The sequence below is a fragment of the Psammomys obesus genome, unplaced genomic scaffold, assembly GCF_907164565.1.
Source record: "Psammomys obesus unplaced genomic scaffold, mPsaObe1.curated_primary_1811, whole genome shotgun sequence".
Lineage (NCBI taxonomy): Eukaryota > Metazoa > Chordata > Mammalia > Rodentia > Muridae > Psammomys > Psammomys obesus.
The window spans coordinates 7061140-7084027 of record NW_026591598.1 but is presented as its reverse complement, the minus strand read 5'-3'; the positions used below and the strand labels follow the sequence as shown (position 1 = coordinate 7084027).

Here is a 22888-nt window from a genome sequence, read left to right as displayed (position 1 = left end):
CCAGGCAGTGCGCTGAGAACCTTCAAGCCACTTAAGAAGTCAGCTTTGTCACCCCTGTGATAGGAGGTGTCAACTGTCTATGACAGACACTAGAGTCGTCTGGGAGATAAGGCCTCTGGGCATTTGTGGGGGTTCTCTTGACTGTTTACTGATGTGGAAAGACCCTGCCTACTGTGGGTGGTACCATTCCCTGGCTGGGACCCTGGACTATGTAAGAAGAGACAGGAAATTAAGCAGCAGCAGCAGCAGCATCATTCATTTCTCTTTTCCTAATGGAGGATGCCATGGGGCCAGCTGCTTCAAGCCCCTGCCACCCTAACTTCCCTGCTATGTACAGTTGACTATATCCTTGAACCATGAACCAGGAGGAACAGGTTCCGCCTTAATTTGTTCTAATCTGCATATTGTATCACAGCCACCGGAGAGGAACTAAGACAACCTTCAGGTTAAACTGAGGCTGAGTTTAAAACAGTCCCATAGTCATAGATGCCTATGCCAGAACTGGAACTGCAACTCAGGACACCCCTGGCTTCAGAGCTGCCTCAGTCCACACCTGTCTCTCTGCCTCACTGAGCCATGCCTGATCCAGCCGTGCTAAGGCAAGGTGCATTAGGCTTCTGGGCCATCCCAACGTAGAGGGCCCACTCTCAAATCCTGCACCAGCAAGCAGAAGGAAGTTCACAGTCAGTGTATGGCTGGGATTATGAGTCTCCTGTTGAGGTCACTAGATAGCCAACATCCTTGCCCACAGGGGGCATTGGTGGTCAAGTGGTGGGCAGCAGGAACACAGCTTTGGGCTGTCCCAGCTTCACTGCCTCTTAATATCACCATAAACAAAGCTATCCACCTCATCTCTCCAGGCCTTTGCCTCTCCGCTCACGACAGGGACTGGCAACACCGTGGCCTCTTTAGACTTCTGTAAAGAACAAATTAGACAAAGCAGGGCCATCATGTCACTCTATGCTGGCCAGCAGTGTCTGTGGCAGAGAGTCACAATAGTAGCTGGAGCAAAGCCCTCTGCCGGAAGCATCTATAAGCAGAACCCTAGTCCATTTTGAACTCAGTAATGCCATTACTCCCAATGACTGCTGGGAAAATGGGCACAGCGAGACTGAGTGACTGGCTCAAAGCCTCATAACAAGTTGATACAAGTGACAAGGCACAGACCTGGATCAGGGGATGGGACTTCAAATCCCACACCATGGCTTGTCATCCTCCAGGAAGCACTCAGGACTCCAGAATGAATGCAGGAGGTCGACTATCAGAGCTGCAATTGCATGGCCCAGGCTCAGCTATTCCTAGTCCACACTACAATTCGCATTGCTTGCAAACTATTTAATTTGGTTGACAGTCACAGGTACGGCACCTGGGTCCCTTACTATCTGAACTGCTATCCAGGACATCTGATTCCTCCCAGGAAGTCCTCCCTGTATAGTCCTGGCTGGAGCACCCCCACATCATTGGCTCACAAGCCAGTCAAACTTTACCCTGAGAAGACTAGTTGTTGTGATTCTGGAGGACACAGCACTTGTCTTGGTCGCCCTTCACCTGCCCATCATCATCCTGATCTGGCCAGTACTTCAGAAAGAGCTTTTTGGTCAACTTCAAACCTTCACTTATCAGCAAGGTGTATAAGCTAAACCCCAAACTGGCCCAGGTCCTCTATGCCCAACCCTTCAGCTCTGCCAAGGCCACCCTGGGCCTAGTTGTATCAGCCCCGATAAGCTGTGTGCAACAAGCACCTCCTAATTGTCTCCTCTTGACTCCTGCCCAAGCACGGTCCATCTCCTTGTGTCCAGAGGGAATGTGTGTATACGTGAGCACATGTATGAGTCTGTGTGCGTGTTTGTGTGAACATGTGTGCGGAGGTTCATGTAGAGGCAAGAACTCAATGTTGGGAGGTGTCTTCTTTAATCATATGTGTGTGTGTGTGTGTGTGTGTGTGTGTTTGTGTGTTCATTTTTGAGACAGGGTCTTCCAATGAACCTGGAGCTCACTGATTTGTCTAAAATGGCTTACAGGGAGCCTAAAGATCCTTTCGTCTCTGCCTTCTCAGCTCGGGATTGTAGGTGTGAGCTGCCTGGTCTACTTTTTACTTGGGTGCTGGGCTCACACTGGACCTCTCATGCTTTCGCAGGACACAGTTTATCTACCAAGACACCTCCCTGGACTCCTTGAGGGACTTTTCTAAATCCTTCAGATCTTTTCTAAGTCAAGCTCCCTATTTGTTGTCCCTTTTGTTGGGATGTTCTTCCCCAATCTGTACCTAACAGGCTCATTTTTGTCACTCAGGACTCAATTTACCCTTTGCCTCCTCAGAGGTCTCTCTTGAAACACACCTAAGAAGGTGTGTTTCATCCATCCAGTCTTCCTCGCTGCCTTCCTGGCTCCCGCATTTCTCTGAGTTTATTTGATTTTTCACCATTGCCTGTCTTTTGGTTGCCAGGATGTAAACTCCATTAGTTCATGGGAGTTGAGTTTGCTTCGGTCATCGCTGTAGCTTCCTGTAGCTAGACCAATACCTGGCACAATTAGCAGCTAATTAATGATGCCTAGATGGCACACAAATAGGCTGCTGAGGAATGATGTCTCATTGGTACACAATATGAGGGCACTTAAGAGAAAGTTGTCAGATCACTGAGGGAAAGAGTGAAGGAATAATCAGCCCTGGAAGGTTACTAACAGGCCAACTTTAAGGCTCAGAGAAGTTTAGCCTCATTCTAGTGACCACACAGTTCTAGCTGTTATTACCAGAGCCTATATGACTCCAAGCATGGCCCCATTTTATAGTCTGTAGGTTCTGACCGCTGGGGCCCAGAAGTGCCCACTGGAGCTTGAAACCTGTTGTCCAGACTCTGTTGACTGAATGCCTGTCCCCTAGGGCTCCGGTGGCAGCCAGCAGTGCTTGTTTTGACTCTCCAAGCCAAGCCATCTTGCTCTAGACAGTTTCTACCCGACACCTGCTCCTCGTCCTCCTTGCTTCTCTCTGGATTCCCTCCCCCTCTCTAAAGCCTCCTTTGATCCTGGGCTGATGGACCTCCACTCACAGGCTGGCTCCTGTGACACACGTGGTCTTCCTTGCTGTGGATCAAAGAGTTTCCACCATGCTTGTGTCTCTTAGGGACCTCTGCCTTTGTGAATATGCCCAGAGAGGCACATCAAGAGACATCACAAGCCCTGCCTTCTGCTCTCTGCTGGCTGGACAGAACTCAGATCAGCCAGGATCCTCAGAAAGAGGGCTCCTTGAAAGTCTGCTTCAGGACTACTGTGCCTGAACCCCAATTGCTCCGGTAGCCAACCTCTGCCTGTGCTGTGACTTAGATCCTGTCCCACCCTCCAATCCCCATTTCAGTGGTACTCTGGATAGAGCTGGGCTTTACAATCTGCTTTGGGAGCCTTGTCTGTGTGTCCACAGAAATCTCCCTCTTGAGTTGCATGCCTGCTAAACACGAGTGCTAAACAAGGCCTAGCCAGGCTGCTGCTCATTCAGTGAACACATGCAGCTTTCCAGTGGGAAGGCTGATCTGAAAATGGTATCAGCCTTGGAAAGCCCTGTATGGGAGGCTCATGATCTTTCCTGAGCATGAACTGAGCCATGCTGGTATAGCTGTGGCACCTGGCAGGGCTTGGGCAACCCTTTTGCTTCAGGGAGCCTTGACCTCCTGAGAAGGACAGCCTGAAGAATCTCTTTCAGATGAGCAATTATGGTACGGAGGAAGCATGAATAAAGACAGAGGTCCAGGGTAAGAGGGAGGTCCAGGACTCTGAGTGGAGAAAGCAACCTCACCTCAGCCCTGTGGGCAGCAGAAGGCCTCCACCCTAAGCTTTTCTTCTATGTGCAGATGGAGACAATCTCCCTGTGGCTCATGTGGGAGCTACTTCAGAAGGGAATGAACAGCAGGGGGCAAGCTGGTTTGGGGGGACCTTTCTAGAAAGATCCTGTGCTCCCATGTTAAAGAAACAAAAGTTGTCAAAGTTAGTGAGAAAGAGCTCCTGGGCTGAGAGTGAGGAATGGGAGACTTGGTCAGATCTGTGCCTTCCATGGTGACAGAGGATAGATGGCGTAGTGTGTGGGCCTGGTAGGTTTCAGTCTGCAGAGGGACACCTGCAGCTATGAGGGCCTGGTCTATAGAAGAGGACCAAGGGTGTGGTCAGGGCCAATGGGTGGCTCACTGTGGCCACCATGAGTGGTGATGCTTCACAAAACAACACCAATAAACCAAAAGAACAGGTTTGGAGAAAACAGGATTCGAATGAATGGAGCGTGATGCCTATCCAAGGAAGGCTGTAGTGGAGGTGTCATTTCCATCTGGACTAGAACTCAGAACAGGCTATCATATTGCACATAAGAGATTCAAAGAGATATGGCAGTTTCCAGAAAGGAAGTTATGAAGAAGAGAAGAATCATGACCTTATGAGTAGCTGCAGGGAGTTGGGAGAGACTAGGAGAGAGTCCTATACATGTCACACTCATGGACTGCAGATGTGGTGTGGCTGCTGCCAGCAGGCACACACTGCTCCCGGTTACAGGACACACAGATACTGGGTGGTGGGGACCTGCTCACACCTGGCTCTCATCACTTGTTTCTGCTACCGGAGTTTGCAAAAAGACATTTTAGCAGCCAGCTCCCATTTCTTTCAGGGAGAGAGTCCTCTTTAGTTAGGAAAAGGGCATTCTATACTTTAGGGGAGAGGAGAGTGTTGGGGAATGCAAAATCGGGAGGGAATCAAGATTTTAAATACTTATAAAGTGAATTAGAAGTCCTGGGCTGAGGCAGAAGGGGCTGGAGAAAGAAGAGGTGGCTGGTATCTTGGTTCTTTTAGGGAAAGGTGGAGTCACCAAGGGAGAGCAGAGGGAAGCAGCAGGAAGGCCAGCCCACAAGCCTCAGGATCAGCCATGTTTGGGGTAAATCGTCTGCTGTGCAGAGATGGGAGTTGCTGACGCTGCCACACCTTTCACCAAATGATACTGTTCTGTGAACGCCTCTGGGTTTCTGTTTATTGAGTTTTAGAGGGTTGGGCTTTATGGAGATAAGAGAGTCAGAAAATGTTCCAAGTTCCCAGCCTAGTTGCCAGAGTAGAACCAGGGCTGGCAGTTAGGCAAGAGGGAAAGTTGAGGTAAATTCTGGGAGGAATTCTGCCTCATAGGACAAATATGGGCTCTGTAGGTGAGACTTGGATTACATGTGTATTTAGTTTTTGTCTTGGGCCAAAGGGTGTGGTGTCTGTGGTGCTTAAGAAAGAACTCTGCTTCCTGGATTACAACTCATACATCATTTACTCCTCCATTTCCTGTCCTGCTACCATGTCACAATGCCGACACGTCCCTCAGAGGATGGGTATGTTAAGGGTGACATCCTCAGGGTAGGGAATTGGTAGGGGTAGTACAGAGAAGGGGGGGTGCAAGTAGGATCAGGCCACACAGGGCCACACACCTGTGCAAGGGATCCAAGGTTAGATCCAGCCAGCTTAGGCTTCCCTGAAAAGAAGCTGATCCTAGCAAGATATGGGACTTGAGAAGATCGGGCAGCAGCTCCAGTCCCCACGGGCCTGTCTGTGGGAGGTGCAACAGTTCAGGCTAATTCTCTTGGAGGAGTAAACAAGCTTAAGGCAGTGGCACCTCTGGTTACCTGGTGGATTGTCTGTTGGAAGATGGACTCCAGCAGGAGAGGGTGCTGGGATCAGCTGATAGTGTCTTGTCACGTGAGAGGGGGAGACGGGAATAGGTATGTGTGCCAGGTAATTTCCATCCCTGCTGCTGAGAATAAACTGTGCAGATGGCGGAGGGAGGGCAGCAAGAGGGCCTTGGCCCTGGGGCTGGTCTTTTGAGAGGAAAGATTTATCAGAAAGGAAATTCAAACTTGAAGCAAAAGAAGAGCTACCCGCAACTATTTAAGCTGTCCATGGGTCTCCCACACAAACACCGATGGGTTCTGGTTCTACGGGGTTGAAGATGAGGGTTTAGGAAGAAAAGATTGTTCAGAAGTGCAGAAGGCCCTTGGGAAGTCGGGCGGTCTAAGGGCTAGAACAATTCCCATTTGACTGGGACAGCATTTCTGAGGATGGTGTGCAGGGCTAGCCTGCAGTGAGGAAGCAATGGGTAGCATTGCCTGGCAGCACTTTCAGGAGCTAGGCTTGGGGTAAGATGGGTATGCCATGGTGGGCATGGCAGCTCTCTTGGTTAGTATTTTTGGTCAGTTTGACACAAGCTAGAGTTACCTGGAGAAAAAGAACCTCAGCTGAGAAAATGCCTCCATTGGATTGCCTGTCCACAAGTCTGTAAGGCATTTTCTTGATTGAAGACTGATGTGGGAGGGGAGGGCCCAGCCTGCTGTGGGTGATGCCACCCCTGGGCAGGTGGTCCTAGTCAAAGTAAGAAAGCAAGCAGTCTTCGTAAGCCATGGGGAGAAAGCCAGGAAGCAGCATTCCTCCATGGCCTCTGTTTTATTTGTGCCTTGAGTTCCTGTCTTGGCTTCCTCTTTATTCTTTCAAATAAAACCCTTCTTTTCCAAGTTGCTTTTGGGCATGGTGTTTTACCATAGCAATAGAAAGCAAACTAAGACAGTAGTTCTATAGAGGAACTAAAAAATCACCTACAGGCAGAATAACGCCAACCCAGGTATATACCTTAATATAGGAACAGATCTATCATGCAATGGAAGGTGATGAGAAGGAGGGACAGTTGATTTTGCTTGACACCTTGACAGCTTTGGAGTCACCTAGAAGACACCCCTCTGGGCATGTCTACGAGGGCATTTTCAGAGAGATTTACTCAAGCAGGGACACCTATCCTTAATGTGGGCAGCACCATCCCACAGCCTGGGCTCCCCAACTGAAAAAAAAAAAAAGTGGAAATACCAGCATTCCTTTCTCTCTGCCTTCAGACCACAGACAAAATGGGCTGCCTAGTGCAACCATGACTTTGCCACCGTGATAAATTCTATCCCTTCAGACTAGCAGTCAAAATAAACTTTGCTTATTATGTGTTGCCTTTGTTATAGCAGCAAAGCAACAACGCAGAAGGTTAGCATATACACACCGTGGTTAAAACCTATAGGCTTCGCTTGGCTCCCCTTCTTTTCTTGTTCTAAGCTCTTTTTTAAAAAAATCATGCATTATTTGTTATCAAATAGGAACCACTGACACTTATTTGGCTATGAGTGGGCGGGGACAACAAAGAATAGTAGGGGTGACCAAGGTCTTGACTTGCCAGGAACTGAGCGGGTTCCTGGGACGTGACGCTTTCAGGACTACAAACGGGAAATCCTGGGTATCCTGCAGATAGCTGGTCGCCCAGGTCGTGGAAGATGATGGGTTTGGAGCTTTCTGAAAGGCTGGAAGAAGGGGGTTTTGAAGGCGGGAGAAATGTTGAATTTATAGGTGAAAAAGGAAGGATGCCAACACAGGGCTAGTAAGAATCTTCTGGGGAATGCTCCATGGATGAGTGTCTAACAGCAATGGTGTCTAATAAGACAGAAGCAGATAGTTCAGAAATGGGGCCGGTGGGTGGGCCACAAAGTTACAGTAAATTTCTGAATATGGGAGCAATCCTATTGGAAATATTGGACTGAATATATAACCATATATTGGGCTGCCAGTTTGTGGGGATAGCAACCAATACGGGAGTGTAGATCCAAGCACAGGAAGTCAGGTGGGGTTGAGGACCTTGGGGGAGCAGCTAGGGACCCAAGGACCTTCAGTGTTCCTTGATTTGGGATTTCCAGGAAAGAGAATCCAAGTCTCACTGGGAGGAGTACAACTCTGCCCATAGACAGATCCCAGTGGAAGTTTGGGGCCTCCCTCCCAGCTGTCTCCAGTTCCCACCAGCCCCTCTTTTGTCACCTACCTCTGCAGGAAGGCAGGGGGAAGTCCCACGTGGAGCTGTTCTCGGAGCTGGCATGGCAGGTGAGCACCGCGTGGCCCTCCAGGAAGAAGCCGGGGTTGCAGCTGTAGCGGACCTTGTCACCCAGGTTGAAGGTGGAGCCTTGCTGGACACCGTTGGGCAGCCTCCCTGGGTTCCCGCAAGTGTGGCTCGGGAGAACTGTGAAGAGAGGAGGGGGTGCAGCCGGTGAGCTGGGCTCGAGCTCACGCATCCTAGGCCCTAGCAAGCCCCCTTGGGCCAAACCACCAGTCTGGATCTCATTTCTTCTCTGAACTCCACCAGCCACTACGGACCCGACTCTCCTCTGTCAGCCGCCAGAGAATGGGTTATGTGCGTGAGGTCGCAGGTTGAGGATTTTTCATGGAACATCCAGGTGTTCTGTTTGTTGGTGTGTGGCACTGGGTGTGAGCTGCCTCCACCCTCATTACTAGAGCTTCACCCTCGGGGGTGGGGCAGGCACCCTAAGTTCTTACACATGGCTACCTTAATTAGAAAACCCACACAAGAGCCAAGGAGTATGAAACAGCGCTTGCTCACTCCTCTTTAAACCTGGTGTCCTTTCTTCTGTGACTGCCACCCTGTCTAATGGCAGAGGCTGCTGTGGTCGAGTAGCTGCAGGGAGTTAAAGGCGCCACTGGGCTAAGCAGAGAGGAGGAGAGACAAACTCAAAGTTCTCATTGGCCCCAGCCTGTTTAAAGTGGGGACTGGGAGCAGGGAACAGGCTGTACGGTGTGTATCCGGAGCTAGAGCAATCACGGCACCTGCGTGTGTACTGTCATTATCCGGAGCAAATGGCCTCGGCGAGAGTGCGGGAGCACCCTGACCCGTCTGCCTCGGAGGGGGGATGCAGCACTCGGGTGCCCATGAGTCGCCTCATTTCCCTTGACCCAGCTTCCTCTCCCAGGATTGGAAAGTGCCTGCACTCTAAAGGCCACCCTTCCCAAGGCTGCAGGAGAGCACCACAGAGCAGAGCCTGACAGGGTCATTGTTCATTCTTCCCCATGAATCTCCAGCCTCCCCTTGCCAGTAAACAGTTAGGGAAGCCATCCCCGAGAAGCCCGTGCAGTACCAGAGTCCAAAGCCTCTTAACTATTCTGTGACTCAGTTTTTCCACTAGTAAACCGAGATTGCAACAGCACCTTTCTGAAAACGGTCCTGGTAACTACTGAAAGGAGCTCAGGCACTCAAAGGGCACAGGACAAAAGCCAGGCACATACATGCACACAAAGCAAGGAAATGGCACATTCAGCCCCTTGGGGTGTGATGGCACTATTAAAGATGGCCTACATGGTATGGTTGGAGAAGGATCAGTCAGGGGCCTCAGAAGTGGCTTCCTGGAAAGGTCACACTTATGTAAAACTCTGAGATTAGCAAGAATTATCAAGGCCAAAGGTGTTTCAGGCAGCTGGGACAACAAACAAACAAACAAACAAACAAAAAACGCTACAGCTCTATCTACAAAGTTGGCGTAGGGAGTCAGGAGTCCTGGAGTGGGCAACAATGAGGAAACTGGAGAAGAGCAGGCTTTTCTCCGGCCTCCCTAGAGCCTTTGCAGCAGCCTCTTCCGGCCCACATTGCTGTTGCTGCCTGCCTGATCCTCTCCACTAACACCAATGTTCTCAGCCATCTACAAGGCAGCATTCTCCAACTTCCTCTCCCCTCTCTGTAGTCCTTCTTTCCCTTTCCCCGAGGCCACAGCTCCATTCGGAGAGGAATGGCGGGCTTTGGACCCGTTCTAGTCAGGGTCTGAAGCCTGGTGCTGTCACTGTTTCCTGCATGACTTTGAGACACACATGGCTCTTTTGAGCCTCATTTTCCTCAACACATCCAGTGTGTGTGTGTGTGTGTGTGTGTGTGTGTGTGTGTGTGTGTGTGTATTTCAGGACAGTGGCTGGGGTTGGCTTACTCAGCGACTAACAGAGTGTCTTGTACTTAAAGGGATGTAACTGTATGTTCATCAATTAGTTGTCGAAGCCATTCATTCATTCATATATGAATTCATTTGTGCAACAAGCATTTATTGTGGGCTTACTGCGCTCAGTGTTTGGAGTACAGTCATCTAGGTAGAATGGGTCTCCACCCTCAGAGACTTGCTTTGGAGTAACTTTAAGGACTCAAGAGTTCTTCTTACTCCATTCTCTAGCCCTGACACTATAGCTTTTGCTATTTTGTCATTTGGCCCTGGCTACCATTTCCCATGAACCTCTGTTACGGTTCACTCATTGTTTCCCATGATCTCCTCTTGCTGGCTCACTAGATGTTTCTCACAACCCTCTGCTGATAGCTCACTAAATGTTTCCCACAATCCTTTGCTGCTGGCTCAGTTTTCCCATCATTCCCAACTGCTGACCCATTCTTTATTTCCTATTACCCTCTACAGCTGCCTCAGTTGCATTTCCCATGATTCCTTGCAGCTGATTCTCTGAACATTTCTCAGGATGCCCATTGCTGGCTCACTGAGCATTTCCCATAATCCTTTACTTCTGGTTTGTCCAGCCTTTCCCAAGATGCCCCGCTGCTGGCTGAGTTGTATTTCCCATGATTCCCTACCCCTGACTCCCCCAGTCTTTCTTAGGGTGTCCTGCTGCTGGCTTACAGCACAAGCAATATGGTGATACGCGTGTGGGTGCTGGGATTGGAGGGGGCCAGGTAAACATTTAGAGAAGAAAGCAAGCTAAGGTGAGGGGAGGGAACCAACAGGAAACCGGCTGAGAACTGGTGTAGAACTAACGTTTCATTTTCCGCAACAAAACGCAAAGACCCAATTTAATTAAATTACTAATGTCAAATTTTTAATGAACCTGCTTCTGCTTTGGGCTTTCTTCCTTTGAAATTAATGACTGGAACGTCACTATAAATAAAAGTTGATTCTTTTTAAAAAGTCACTTTCAAATGCTTACCGTTCCTTACCTAATGAGCTGTTCATAATCAGACCACTCTGAAATGGGTCTCAACTGGGACCCAGCTGTAACGAATGGGGCCCGCCCCTCACGTCACTTTTTAATCCCAATCTCTGAGGTCACACATTGAAGGGAGAGTGAACTGTCTTGGGGCTCGGAGAGGACTGGGTTCAAATCCAGCTTCTCCATCTCTGGCAGGATGCAGAGGTACAAACTGCACCACATGTCTCTTTGGGTGTCCATTCCTCATTTGAAATCGAGGCAGTTTTTCTCTTCTTAAGGCCATGCTAGGCAGTAGGGCTGGTGATGTAACGACGGAACACCAACTGGGTGCTAGCAACTATACTCTATCATTGTCAGCGCTGGAGAGGAGTGATAGAGGCCAGAAGGTCACAGAAGGAAGCCTTGCCCGGGCTGGGTGGGGGTGGGGGTTGACTTTCCTTCCCTCCTCCCACTTTTTCTGGCTGCTGGCAACTTCTGGGGTTCTTAGCGGGCAGATAGGTCCCTTTAGTTGTCTCTCCTTCCATAATGCAACATTTCTGTGTCCTGTACAGGACAGCGTACACTCTCATGACCTCAACATGAAGTCATCTCCTGTAAAGACCATTTCCAAAGGTCACCTTGGAAAGGTACTGGGGACTTCAACAAATTGTTGGAGATGATTCTATTTAACACATAGTAGGGCTGCAGAGGAGGTTAAAATTTTATTTCCAATATTCCACTGAGTACTTGGTACACTTCTAGGCCTGTGTAACAAGTTTACTTAATCTAGCAAAGGAACCTTTAGGGCATGTGTGTGATGTCCCCACTTCACAGATGACAGTGCTGAGGCAGAGAGTGGAGGCAGCATGCTTGGCCAATGGACATGCAGCTAGCAAATGGAAGAGCCTGGTTGTGTCTTCAGGCTCTGTAGTTCACACTGCCATAACATCCCTTCCGACAGAGGCAGAATGCCTCCACATCTGAGTTTCCTTCCTCCTGCCTCCTCTAGGGATGGGGACTTCATCAGAAGTTAGTGATCACCCCAAAGCCCACATTTAATACTCTGAGTTTTAAGTTTTTACTGTACCCATCTGTGTGTTTGTCCCTACATAATATCAAGGATAACGTCTAAAGCGTAGTCTTTGTCGTGTGTCTAATGAAGGTTCTTATGGACAGACATAGATTAGAGATAAGCCGCAAAGCTGTCTTTCTAAGGCAAAGTTCTTTGTTGTCGTTGTTGTTGTATTCCCCATGAGTTTTTTTGGCACAGATATTACAGCCGTTCTTGCTCTCCTGTCTATAAAACTTCCCTTTGATTGCTTACAAAATCATGAGTGTGGTATTTCCATCCAACACAGCCCTGAATGGTATTATTAAAGCAGTGCTTGGCATTGAACAGTTCTGTCGTAGATCGGCAGTGGGGAGTTTTGCCCTCTACAGAGCCCCGCTCTTGCCAATCAACATAATATTCTCTGATTGTACGTCAATGGCCCTCCTCTGTGGTTGAAATACAGCTAGAACTGCGTCATGGCAGATTTTGTTTTAATTTGAGAATAAAGAGTCCCTTATGCTATCCATAAGCACCCTCTATATGTCTTGATGTCCTTGCTACCATCTGTATGTCTTGATGTCTCCTGCCATCAAGTAACCAGAATACTCCCCATGGCCATGTGACTGACTTAAAGTGGCAGGAGAGCTGGGAAAGATTCGGGGCAAAGAATTTCGTTTTCCCACAGTCCCAGCATGCAAAAAAAAAAAAAAAAAAAAAAAAGAAGCCATGGATGGGATGAGTTTGCATCTGGACAGGGAAGGTTAGGGTCCGGGGTGAAGGGACAGAGAAGATATGATTCTGATGCCAGGCCCTCTGCTTCACCCCCAATGCTCATCACCTTCACAACTCCTGCCATTTTAGCTGTTGGACTTTTGAATGTAACTCACTGCGTACTTACCCATGCCTTGTCTTGGCAAGGGTTTGCTTGTATTTCTATTCCCCAAAGAGCTGTCTCTACTCGCTGTCTCCAATTCACCTCAGCCTTTATTAGACCAGAGGTGTCTATATAATAAATTCATATATATCATCATATATTTATATAAAATGTATAGACTATGTATGTTTACACGCTACATATGTGACTTTCTTCTTTCCTTCCACTCTTTTCCTTTTTTTTTTTTTAAATCAGAGTCTAATGTAGCCCATGCTGGCCTCAGATTCACTATGTTACCAAGGATGGACTTGAATTCATCCTTGCCTTTATCGTCAAAGTGCTAGAATTATAGGCATGCACCACCATACATAAAACCTAACACATTTTCACATGATTTAATATGTTCACATAAAATTAACATCAGGTATGAGATATCACCTGCTAGCTCATCAGTTTGACAGTCACTGATTTAGAGTGTTGCCCTACTACAAAGCATACTCCATGAGGACATCATTGGATGCTGATTCTGTTCTCTACTGGGTCTAGTCTCATAGAATAATTCTTGGTGAGTAACAATTCGGATAAAACTTTCCTAAGTGGCCTAATGAGCTCACACAATTCTCTCAACAACCTATGGACAGAGACACTGGGACTCCTTGTTGAGGTACATGAGCTTGCCAGGGAAGACAGGATGCTGACCCAAGGCCAAATGTACAAGGCTGTACCTATCAGTGCCTAGCCCCTGAGCCCACATCCCCCCTGACTAGAGTGGGCTGTTCCTGTGCTGACCATTCCACATGAAGGTCCGGCATGCTGAGCAGGGACTCTCCCTGTCCTCCCTGGAAGAACAAGGGTGACATTCAGGCAGGTAGGTGGACCTGAAGCTTGATCTGTCCATCTCCTGCCAATTGTCAATCAAAGCAAGACAGAGGTACCAAGCACCCCACAATCAAAGGCCCTGTCCTGTCCAGCAACTCCGACCCTTGTCAGACATGAGTCATTCACCTTGACCCTCTTCCTATAACTCAGGTTGGTAATCTTTGCCATCCTTGGCACTGGGGCTCACAGGGTTCAGAATCTTACAAAGCCTGAGGCCAACACCAGGTCCCAAACCTCCTGTGTTATAACTTCGCTTCCAGGAGATGGCAAGATGAGGCTGAGATAGACAACCTGCCCCACTCCATTTTCTAGTCAGCCACTTGAGGGAATCTCTAGGCTCTGGCCATGCCCTGCTCTCTGAACACCAGTTTTGTGTTTGTGTGTGACCCAACTCTCCCCACTACCAGGGCCCTTGCTTCTGATACTCTGTTCCCCGTTAGTGTCTGAGGGAGTACTGTAGGGGACCCCTCCAAGGTACACCAGTAAAGGCCGGGCCTCTCACCTCCAGATCACTCATTAGAGAATAACTAATGGTTTGGAAGGTTAACAAGGAGTAAAGGGAGGGAAATGAAAGGCCCCTCTGAACAAAGTGTTTCCTTGCTCTGAGGATAAATCCAAGGTAAGGCTCCATGTGTGATTTCATTTCTGCTTCTTTCCCTGCTCCCCTCCTGTTCCCACTATCATTACTATTCTGAAGAGCAAGTACCCCAAACACCGTCTTTTTCTCTCCAGGTGTCCATCTAGCAAGCCCATACTCACCCATCAAAATCCCAGTTAAGTATCCCTGCCTCTATGCGACACCACTTGTTATCCTTGGTGTCTGTGACAGTTAAATCTTGGTTGTCAACGTTACTATATCTGGAATCAACTAAAACCCAAGCTGAGCACGCCTGTTTGGGGTTTTCTTGATTGGATCATTTGAGGTGAAAAGACCCACCCTAAATCTGCCCACATACATGACATGGAAGATGGAAGCTTTGTGGGGCTTTCTATTATTATTTTTTTTATTTTTTGCCTGCTTGCCCTCATTCTTGTTAACAAGTCCAGCTATCCTGTTGCTGAGGTTTTCCTTCACTGGTATTAGGATCTACTTCTTTGGGATTTCTAACATAGCCTGACTGACAGTTCTCTAAGACTTCCTTGGGAATCCAGCATTAGATTGAGATGCTGATATGTCAAGTCTTGTAGACTGAACAACTTCCTGATGCTTGGACTTTCAAATGAGAGACAGCCACTGTTGGATTACCCAGACCACAGTCTGTAAGCCATTCTAATAAATCCCCTCCATATAAATATTATGTATAATATATATAATATATTATATTAGGTACATATGTGTATGTATATGTACTTTTTTTTTCATTCTTTCAGTTCTATTTCCTTAGAGAGCCCCAATTCATATGGTGTCATCATATTAACCACAAAAATCCTTCAAGAGCAGATCTTGATAGAATAGAAAATGCTGTCCCAATGCCATCAGTCCATGGTTTCCACAGCCTTGGAACTCCTGGCCTACTCACTAAGCAGGCTCCCATGGTCATTTAACTCACCTGAGACTTACATGAGTTCACGCTGTAAGTGCTTGGGGCTTCTGGAGGCCTTGTGTGCAGTTAGACTGTGTTTTGATTACATGTCAGTTCCTGCATCACAAGTTCTTGTTCATTCATTCATATACCCTGCAGCAGAGCCTGCCTGTGAGTTTTCTCTCCATGACTCCATCTCTAGACTCTCTGAGAGGCGAGAGCAGTGTCAGTGATCTTTACACAGCTAGGGTATGCCCACTGCCTGAGAGGACAAGTATGGAATGAGTGAATTCAACATAAATAAATGCACAGTCTTTAAGTGAGAAAACCATGTCTTTTATTTGTATATGTATACACATGTGTGTGCAAAATATACATATATATTAATGTTATATGCTATATATATATTACATATAATATTTATATATATACATATTTAGGCTGGTGGTTTGGAAAACTTCTTTTGAAAGAGACAGCTAATAAAATATGCTCTCTGCTGCAATGGCTCAGTTTCCCTTTGGTGTAAAAACAGCCACTGACACTGTAGTCACACCTCCTGGGGCAGAAGGAGCCCCAGACTGTGAAGAGCTGACCTGAAGGACTGGTATTCAACCTGCTCTGTGCCTGATCTGGGGTGTACAACCTGTATTCATTGCTACTTCTTGGCCTGGGCTTAGAAAACCCATTTTGCTAAACATAGCAGAAGATGTAGACAGCCAAAGGAGTTGGGTTGGGGGCAGCTCAAGAGCTGCCACCTATTGAATGTTTAATATACCCTGGGGTGCTGCTCAGAGCTTCATCTGGACACTTTTTACATTTATTTGTGTGTGTGTGTGTGTGTGTGTGTGTGTGTGTGTGTGTGTGTGTTGTAGGAGGTATAGATGTGCATGTGCCACAGGACACATGTGGAGGCCAGAGGACAATTTCAGTTTTCTACTTCTAGCATGTAGGTTCCAGGGACTGGACTCAGGTCGGCAGGTTTGGGGGCAAGCACCTTTACCGGTTGAGTCATGTCACCAGCCCTCATCTGGACACAAATCTCACGCAGACAGAGACACTGCATCTGTCCTCTTTCCATGAGAGGAAGAAAGGACAGTGGGGAAGGGCAGTCCAAGGCCACAAGGACCAGCTCAGGACCAGGGCTGAGCTTGAGACCAACCCCTGAGGCTCAAGCCCTCTACCTGTGTTGCCGCCCCACACCAACTGCTCTCTCTTTGGTCCCTTCCTCTGACCTAGACTAGTGGAGGCTGCAAAGGCATCTGTCTCCTGATCCGTGAGGCCACAGAAGACATCAGAACAGAATCCTCCACGCTTTCTCATCCTGTGGCCTCCACTCTGTCACCTCTAATTCTCTAGGGACAGCACCAGCAAAAGAACATCCCAGGCCCCAGAACAGAGCTGCCAAATGAAATGGAGGACAACCAGTGACATTTGAATTTCAGATAAACACAGATCAGATTTTAGCCTAAATAGAAACCCTGTGCTATTTGGGCTACACATATGCTGAGGACGACTTGATCTTTGTAATACAAGTGTAATGGGGTATCTTATATTTAAACCCATCACTCTGGGAACTCTGACCAGAGGGGTATGGTTTCGTAAACATGTTCTTTCATGCTGGGCATGAAACCAATTTTCTTCTTTTTATAAATATAATCCCCTCTGGATCATGCAAACCTATGCTTTTCTGGGATTGAGGCTCAGAATTCCCAGCTTCCTCTACTCGGTAACTTTTGGTGCTAGGTCAATTCTTGCTAACGATAGTGTATATTGCAAAAGAGGGGCAAAGGAATGAATTCCAGATTTTCATTTGGCCACTTATAGCAGGGTATGCTTTTGACATGTTCGGCACACCCCATCCCCAGAATGGGGTCCTGGTCCCCTGCTTCCCACTGAGCAACAGAGAAGTGCTGTTTGAACCCAATAGAGAACCCATGTCCATGGAGATGCTCTCCTCAGCAAACTAGCCTCTTGGCCAACAGAACCACTGCCCTCATTTCTTCCACCTTGGCTCCCTCTGTCTGGGGCCCTGAAGCACCATCTCTCACTTAAAGTCAGTAGCTGAGCTTGCTTCCCACAGGAGCAAAGACACAGTGTCTTGCAAGAAGAGAAGCAACGCCTCTGAATGCCATCACCCGCCTTCTCTTGCACTCCCTTCACAGGCCAAAGATGGAGGCTGCTATACTTACAAAGAGCGTGCTCCCAGCCCTCACATGCTTTCTGCGAACTGCCATTCTCCTTTCGTTTTTCATTCTCCCCAGGGCTCACTAACCACATCGGTGGACTAACTTTACCCTGAATCCTTCTCTTCTAAATCACATCATAACACAGAGTTGGGGATTCTCCCCATCCCAGGAGACAAGAACAGAAAGAAAGGGACGCCTGCTCATCTTACAAGCCCAGGGTATGTGGAGTTGGGTGTAGACCCCATCTGCTGTCCTCTGACTTGTCTCTGCTGTCACACCACAGTAGAGGAGGGGTGGTGAGGTGCATGGTGGCCCTCTGGCTAAAGAATCAGCGTTGGAGCTCCAGTGCCCACAAGTTCCCTTAAGAAGGCCAAAGGCAGAACTCAGCAAGCATTTTGAGTTTGATAATAAGAATGGAGGAAAGGACGGGCCTGGCTTTTTTCTTGACTTGCTTTATTTTTATCTAGTTCTGGAGTTTAGTGTCTTCTGCAAAGTCCTCCTGGGAGCCCCATTGCAGGTGGAGGCCCTGTGATCCATCCTCGGGGTCACAGGGGCAAAAGTTAGAATAGACCCCACCTTGGAGAAGCCCATTCTATGAAGAGCCAACAGTGACTTGTGTATCTGCCAGCTATCCTTATGTTCTCAGGCCACATTCACATGCACAGATCCATCCCCAGGGCACCCTTTCACTCATTAGTGTGCACACCACTGTGCATGCAGGGGAAAATAGACAGATGGAGGGGGAGTCGTTTTCTTCAGTGGGGGAGCCACTTAGAAGTCACCTGCATTTGAGTAAAAAGCCCCCCTACCTGTGCTTATACAGTCAGCCTTGATTAACAAGGACCTCTAACCAACAAGGATCTCTCTGTTCTGCTCCACCTCTCTCTCCCTCCCTCCCTTCCTCTCTCTCTCTTTCTCTCTCTCTCTCTCTCCCTCCTTCCCTTCCTCTCTCTCTCTCACACACACAGGTGACTAGTTAGGAAGATGTGAGAAGGGGATAAGAGAGAGATCAATGGTGTGTGTGAATATAATCACAGTAGATTATAAATATATAAAGCTGTCAAGAACAGACACATGCAGAATACAGTTACACACCTGCTCTCCCTAACCACTGCTCAGTTTCTCTCCAACCTCTGCAGCACCAGGCTAGAATTTCCTCTCAAGGGATGTCAGGGACAAAGATATAACCCCCCTCTCTTTCTCTGTGTGTGTCTGTGTGTTGCCAGGTTCTATCTGAACCCAGTATCTCATGCATGCTAGGTAGATGTTGCCTGGAGCAACAATTCCATGACTGTCTCGTTTGTTCACACAGCTGACAACAGACTCAGCACACCTCTCCACACATCCAACGAAACCGTCTGTGTTTATGTCAGGATGTTCACCCTCCCCGCCCCGCCACCATGCTTAATAGTAAATCCTTCCTCACAGGTGTCTCTCCACACAGCCAGAAGACCTCTAGACGGCAGTGCCAATTCCTCCACACTCACAGGCCTGGCTGGAATGTGTTTGAGCTCTGGAATAGTCTGAGGGTTCACGGCAGACCCTGGGACTGTCTCAAGTACCCATGGGTTCAGTCCAGGACCTGGGAGGTACATGGAAGCTTTGTAGGCGTTAGGAAGCCATGAATGTCATGGGTCTGAGAATAGCTCTTCCAACCCAAAGACCTGGGTTTGGATCCTGTGCTCCCACTGTCTCTGCCTCAGCAGTTGAGACACAGTGGGAAGCAGAGCACGCCGTGGGCTCCTATTCAAATCCCAAATCCGTGACATAAATAGCAAGCCACTGCATCTCGAGTCTCCGCCTCATGATGACACAGAGGTACTTCCTACCATGCTCACCTCGGGAAGCTGTGGTGAAGACTGAATAAGACAGACCAGGCAACGTGCTTATCTTTGCGCCTGGCATAAAGTAAATGCTCAATAAATTGGGGCTGTGATTACATCTAAGTCCCTGGAGTTCCCTGGGAGATGCCAGGCCAATGCCGGAGGGTGGAGCTGAAATGGAGATAATGTGGACAGTGGCTGGGGAGTGCAGACAGCCCCACGGATGGAGTGGGCAGCTGTCCCTGACACACAGGTGGCATTGCCTGGATCTGAAATGCTTTTATAGAGCCAGGTGGGGACCTTCCGGTCTGAGTCTGCAACGCTTCTCCTAGGACCTCAGAATAACAAGCGCATTGTCCCATTGACCCCCAAGTGACCAAGGAAACATGGGCCAAAAATCATGATGTGTCTTGCATATCGGTACCCAGATACCCTCCCACCCTCTGGGGTTGCCCTGTGTCATACAAGCTCTACAGCAAGGGGCTCCCAGCCTTTAGAAAAAAAAACAATATAGTCATGTTTCCTGGAAGGGACATTTGGCACGATCTTGGCAGAGAAGGGCCAGCATTCCAGGTAGAGCAGCTGGCCCTGGCCCAGGAGCACAGAGGCCCCACTGCATGTTTCTGCTTTTCAGGCCCCTGTCCCGAGGGCCATTGGCTCATTTGTGTCGCAATCAAGCCCAGAAAAAAAAAAAAAGATTCTCTTGACTCCAGCTCCTTGTTGCCTTCAGGTTCTTCTACTGTACATAACCCAAACCATTTCCCACCCTGCTCCAGACCCACCTCCTCCTGAGAGCCATAGTCAGGCCTGCTAGCATGTCTGGGTCTGTGGGGCCTAGAGGCTAGAACCAGGAAGGCCTCGACCAGTTGGGAACCAGAAATCTTTAGAGAAATGTTAAAAACTAAACAACAACACAGTCTTCTTGGGAGTCAGTATGTGCATGATCTCCAATCCAGGTCTGGATCCCTCTTGCTTTTGCCCAGCTGGGCAGCCCAGAGCCAGACTCAGAACATGCAAGCCTAATGAGAACCTTGCCTGGAAGCTTTGTTCCCTGAGGGAGACAAATCGATTTCATCGGTGTAGTAGCCAGCTAGGATCATGTCAAAAAATGTATGAGCTGGGCCTCAGTGCTGGGTGCTTCCTGCAAATGAGCATCTATGGCCAGAACCAGAATCATAGCAGCTTGGCTGTTGGGTGAGGACCTGAAGATTCCTGCAGTCTCAGTTTCTCCAAGAAGCTTCGATGACCAAGTCATCTGGTCTATGCAGAACGTCCCCAGGATGGTTAGCCTGTACTAATGGCTGCTGCTGATTCCTGAGTCCCCTCCCCAGCTCTGCGGCAGATGTAAGGATCCCAGATGTGAGAATCCTACAGACGAAGAAACTAACCTCAACACGGATTAATCGTCTTGAGGCAAAGCTGTTAGGCACTGCCATAGCATAACTGCAGCCCATGGATATGGGTTGCTATGGATACCTCCAGGCGTTGGGTGAGATCTGGTGAGACAGGCAGGAGGGAGTACTGTTCAGGTGGGCAGTCCTGTCGATTGACACTGAGGAGCCCCAGTCACATGGATTCCCACCATATAGTTACAGTCAAGGTGAGAGTGAAAAATGAGGTATGAGGGAGCCATACCAAAAGGTGGAAGCAACAGGAAAGTTCATCCAGGGATGAATGGACCACGGTCTGCCCAGACCACGAGTGCTGTTCAGAACCCCAACGACACCACACTAAGTAAAACAGCCTGCCAGTAAGGTGGAGCTCCCGTGGCATCCCAGAAGGCAGCCAGCTTGCAGACATGGGAAGTACAGAGATGGCTGCCTGGAAAGCAGGAACCGGGCCTCAGTGGATGTGGTGATGATTGGGAGGCTGAAGGTGCTCTAGAGATGGACAGCAGTGATGGTTGTGTGACCATGTCAATGTCCTTAGGGACTCCAAATGGGCACTTTAAAAGGGTCAGCTTTTGTGATGGGTATTTTACCATGTTGAGAAAACAAAAGCCAGTCTTCAAAAGCATTGAGAAGGCAGTAGTCCTTGATCCCCAGGTGTGGGTGAGCCCTGCCTTCCACGTCCAAAAAGCACTGCCCCGGTGAATCTGGTTGCTGAGCCACCCCACCCAGCTCTTCACCTCCTCCATGTGACTCATCACCAATTCGAGAATCCTTCATCATCAAGGGGCTGCCAGAGATGGAATGCCAATTAGGAGCTCAGCTTGATTCTGTTTTTATCTTATTCTTCCCCATGAGGTACCTCCTGAGTGGGGCGGGACGGTAGTGTGCCCAGCTTTCCTGTGACTTGTCAAGCAAAAGGAGTGTCAGCTTCCACACAGAAGGCTGAGCGCAGAGCACTCTGGGGTCCAGGCAAAGGATGCTCACTCCAGGAAATAATTACCCAGTGTGCCTTTAAATCATCCCTGAGAGCAGAACGCTCTTACTACCTTTGTAATTAGTCTCCCTATTTAATGTGGGTGTTAGTAAAACAGGCACCGAGGCCTGGAAACAAACAAGCGAGCTTAGAGTCTGCATTCCGCTCACTCCATAGCATTGCAGGAGCCCCTTGCTGTCGCGTGGCCTCCATCTTTTCATCTGTAGAATGGACACGATGGAAGCACCTGTGTGGTAGGTCAAAGTTGGAACTAAGAAACTGTTATGTATGGTGGCAGGGTTGGTGGGATGACTCAGTAAGAGTGTTTGCTACATAAGCATACAGACCTGAGTACCCACACAAAGAGCTGGCCATGGCCACATGAAGTCCCAATGCTGTGGGGTCCAGAAACAGGAGGTGACTAAGGCTTACTGGTTGCCAGCCTCACTCCTGGTTCGGCAAGAGGCTCTGTCTCCAGGGAGTAAGGCAGAGAATCAGCAAGACATTTGAGGGCCTACTTTCTACTCAGCATCCACATGGGCATGTTCAGCTGCAGGTGTGGGCATACATTGCACACACGTGGCTGTGTGCTCATGCATGAACACACATAGATGCAAAGTGCTGTGCATAAGGCTGGACACGCATAGGTCTCTGTGTGGAACTGACCATGTGGACTCATCAATGTCACCACCAGTGGCAGCTGCCTTCGTCATCACTGTGAACAAGTACCTGGCAAATCAACTTAAAAGGGAGATTGGTTTTGGCTCACGGTTTGAGGGGAAACAGTGCTGGGGCACCCACCCCTCGGCTTTCTCTTCTTGAATGCCATTCAAGAATGGTACCTCCTAAGAGTGACATCCCACAGGGTTTGTCCCCCTGTGGGGAGCGGTGAGGTTTATCTGCATTGTGACAGGGCATCCAGCCATCTCTAAGATATGCCGTGTGAGTGACAGTCCTCCTCAGACGGACTCTCCAACATCCTTGCCGCTCATTAACTGGAGGAGGGTAAGCAGGAAATCATGGAGCCTGGAGTACCAGGTGTGGGCCACCAGTGGGCTGGGTGGAGAAGAGCTGGCAGGGCCCACCATCCTGCTAGCCCCACCCCAATGACACCCTCAGCTGAAAATATTCCAGAAGCCTCTCTTCTCCCTGACAAAAATCCAAGCCCTCAGAGCCACCCATGCTTGAATCCGTACATCTGTGCTCCAGGTGGCCCACACACTTAAGTCTATGGAGAAGCATATCTTCTCCCAGCAGCCAGGGAGGTCGAAAAAATATTTTAAACATGTCTCCTCCCTCACAGTATCCTCTGAAAGTTCTTACATATCCTTTCTAATAAACCAGTCATCCGTACACAAACTTAGGGTGTCATCTTGACCAACCTCTTGACACCCATGGTCTTTTCTCGCCTTGTTCCAACCACA

The 22888-nt window shown here is 48.7% G+C and overlaps 1 protein-coding gene across 1 annotated transcript in view; it reads right to left on the bottom strand.

Annotated features, from left to right (window-relative positions):
- Positions 1-22888, bottom strand: part of Csmd2 (CUB and Sushi multiple domains 2) — a 547489-nt gene that overhangs the window by 336771 nt on the left and 187830 nt on the right. The window contains exon 4 of the mRNA XM_055610909.1: positions 7847-8041. Coding sequence (XP_055466884.1) covers positions 7847-8041 — 195 coding nt within the window. The remainder of the gene's footprint in view (positions 1-7846; positions 8042-22888) is intronic.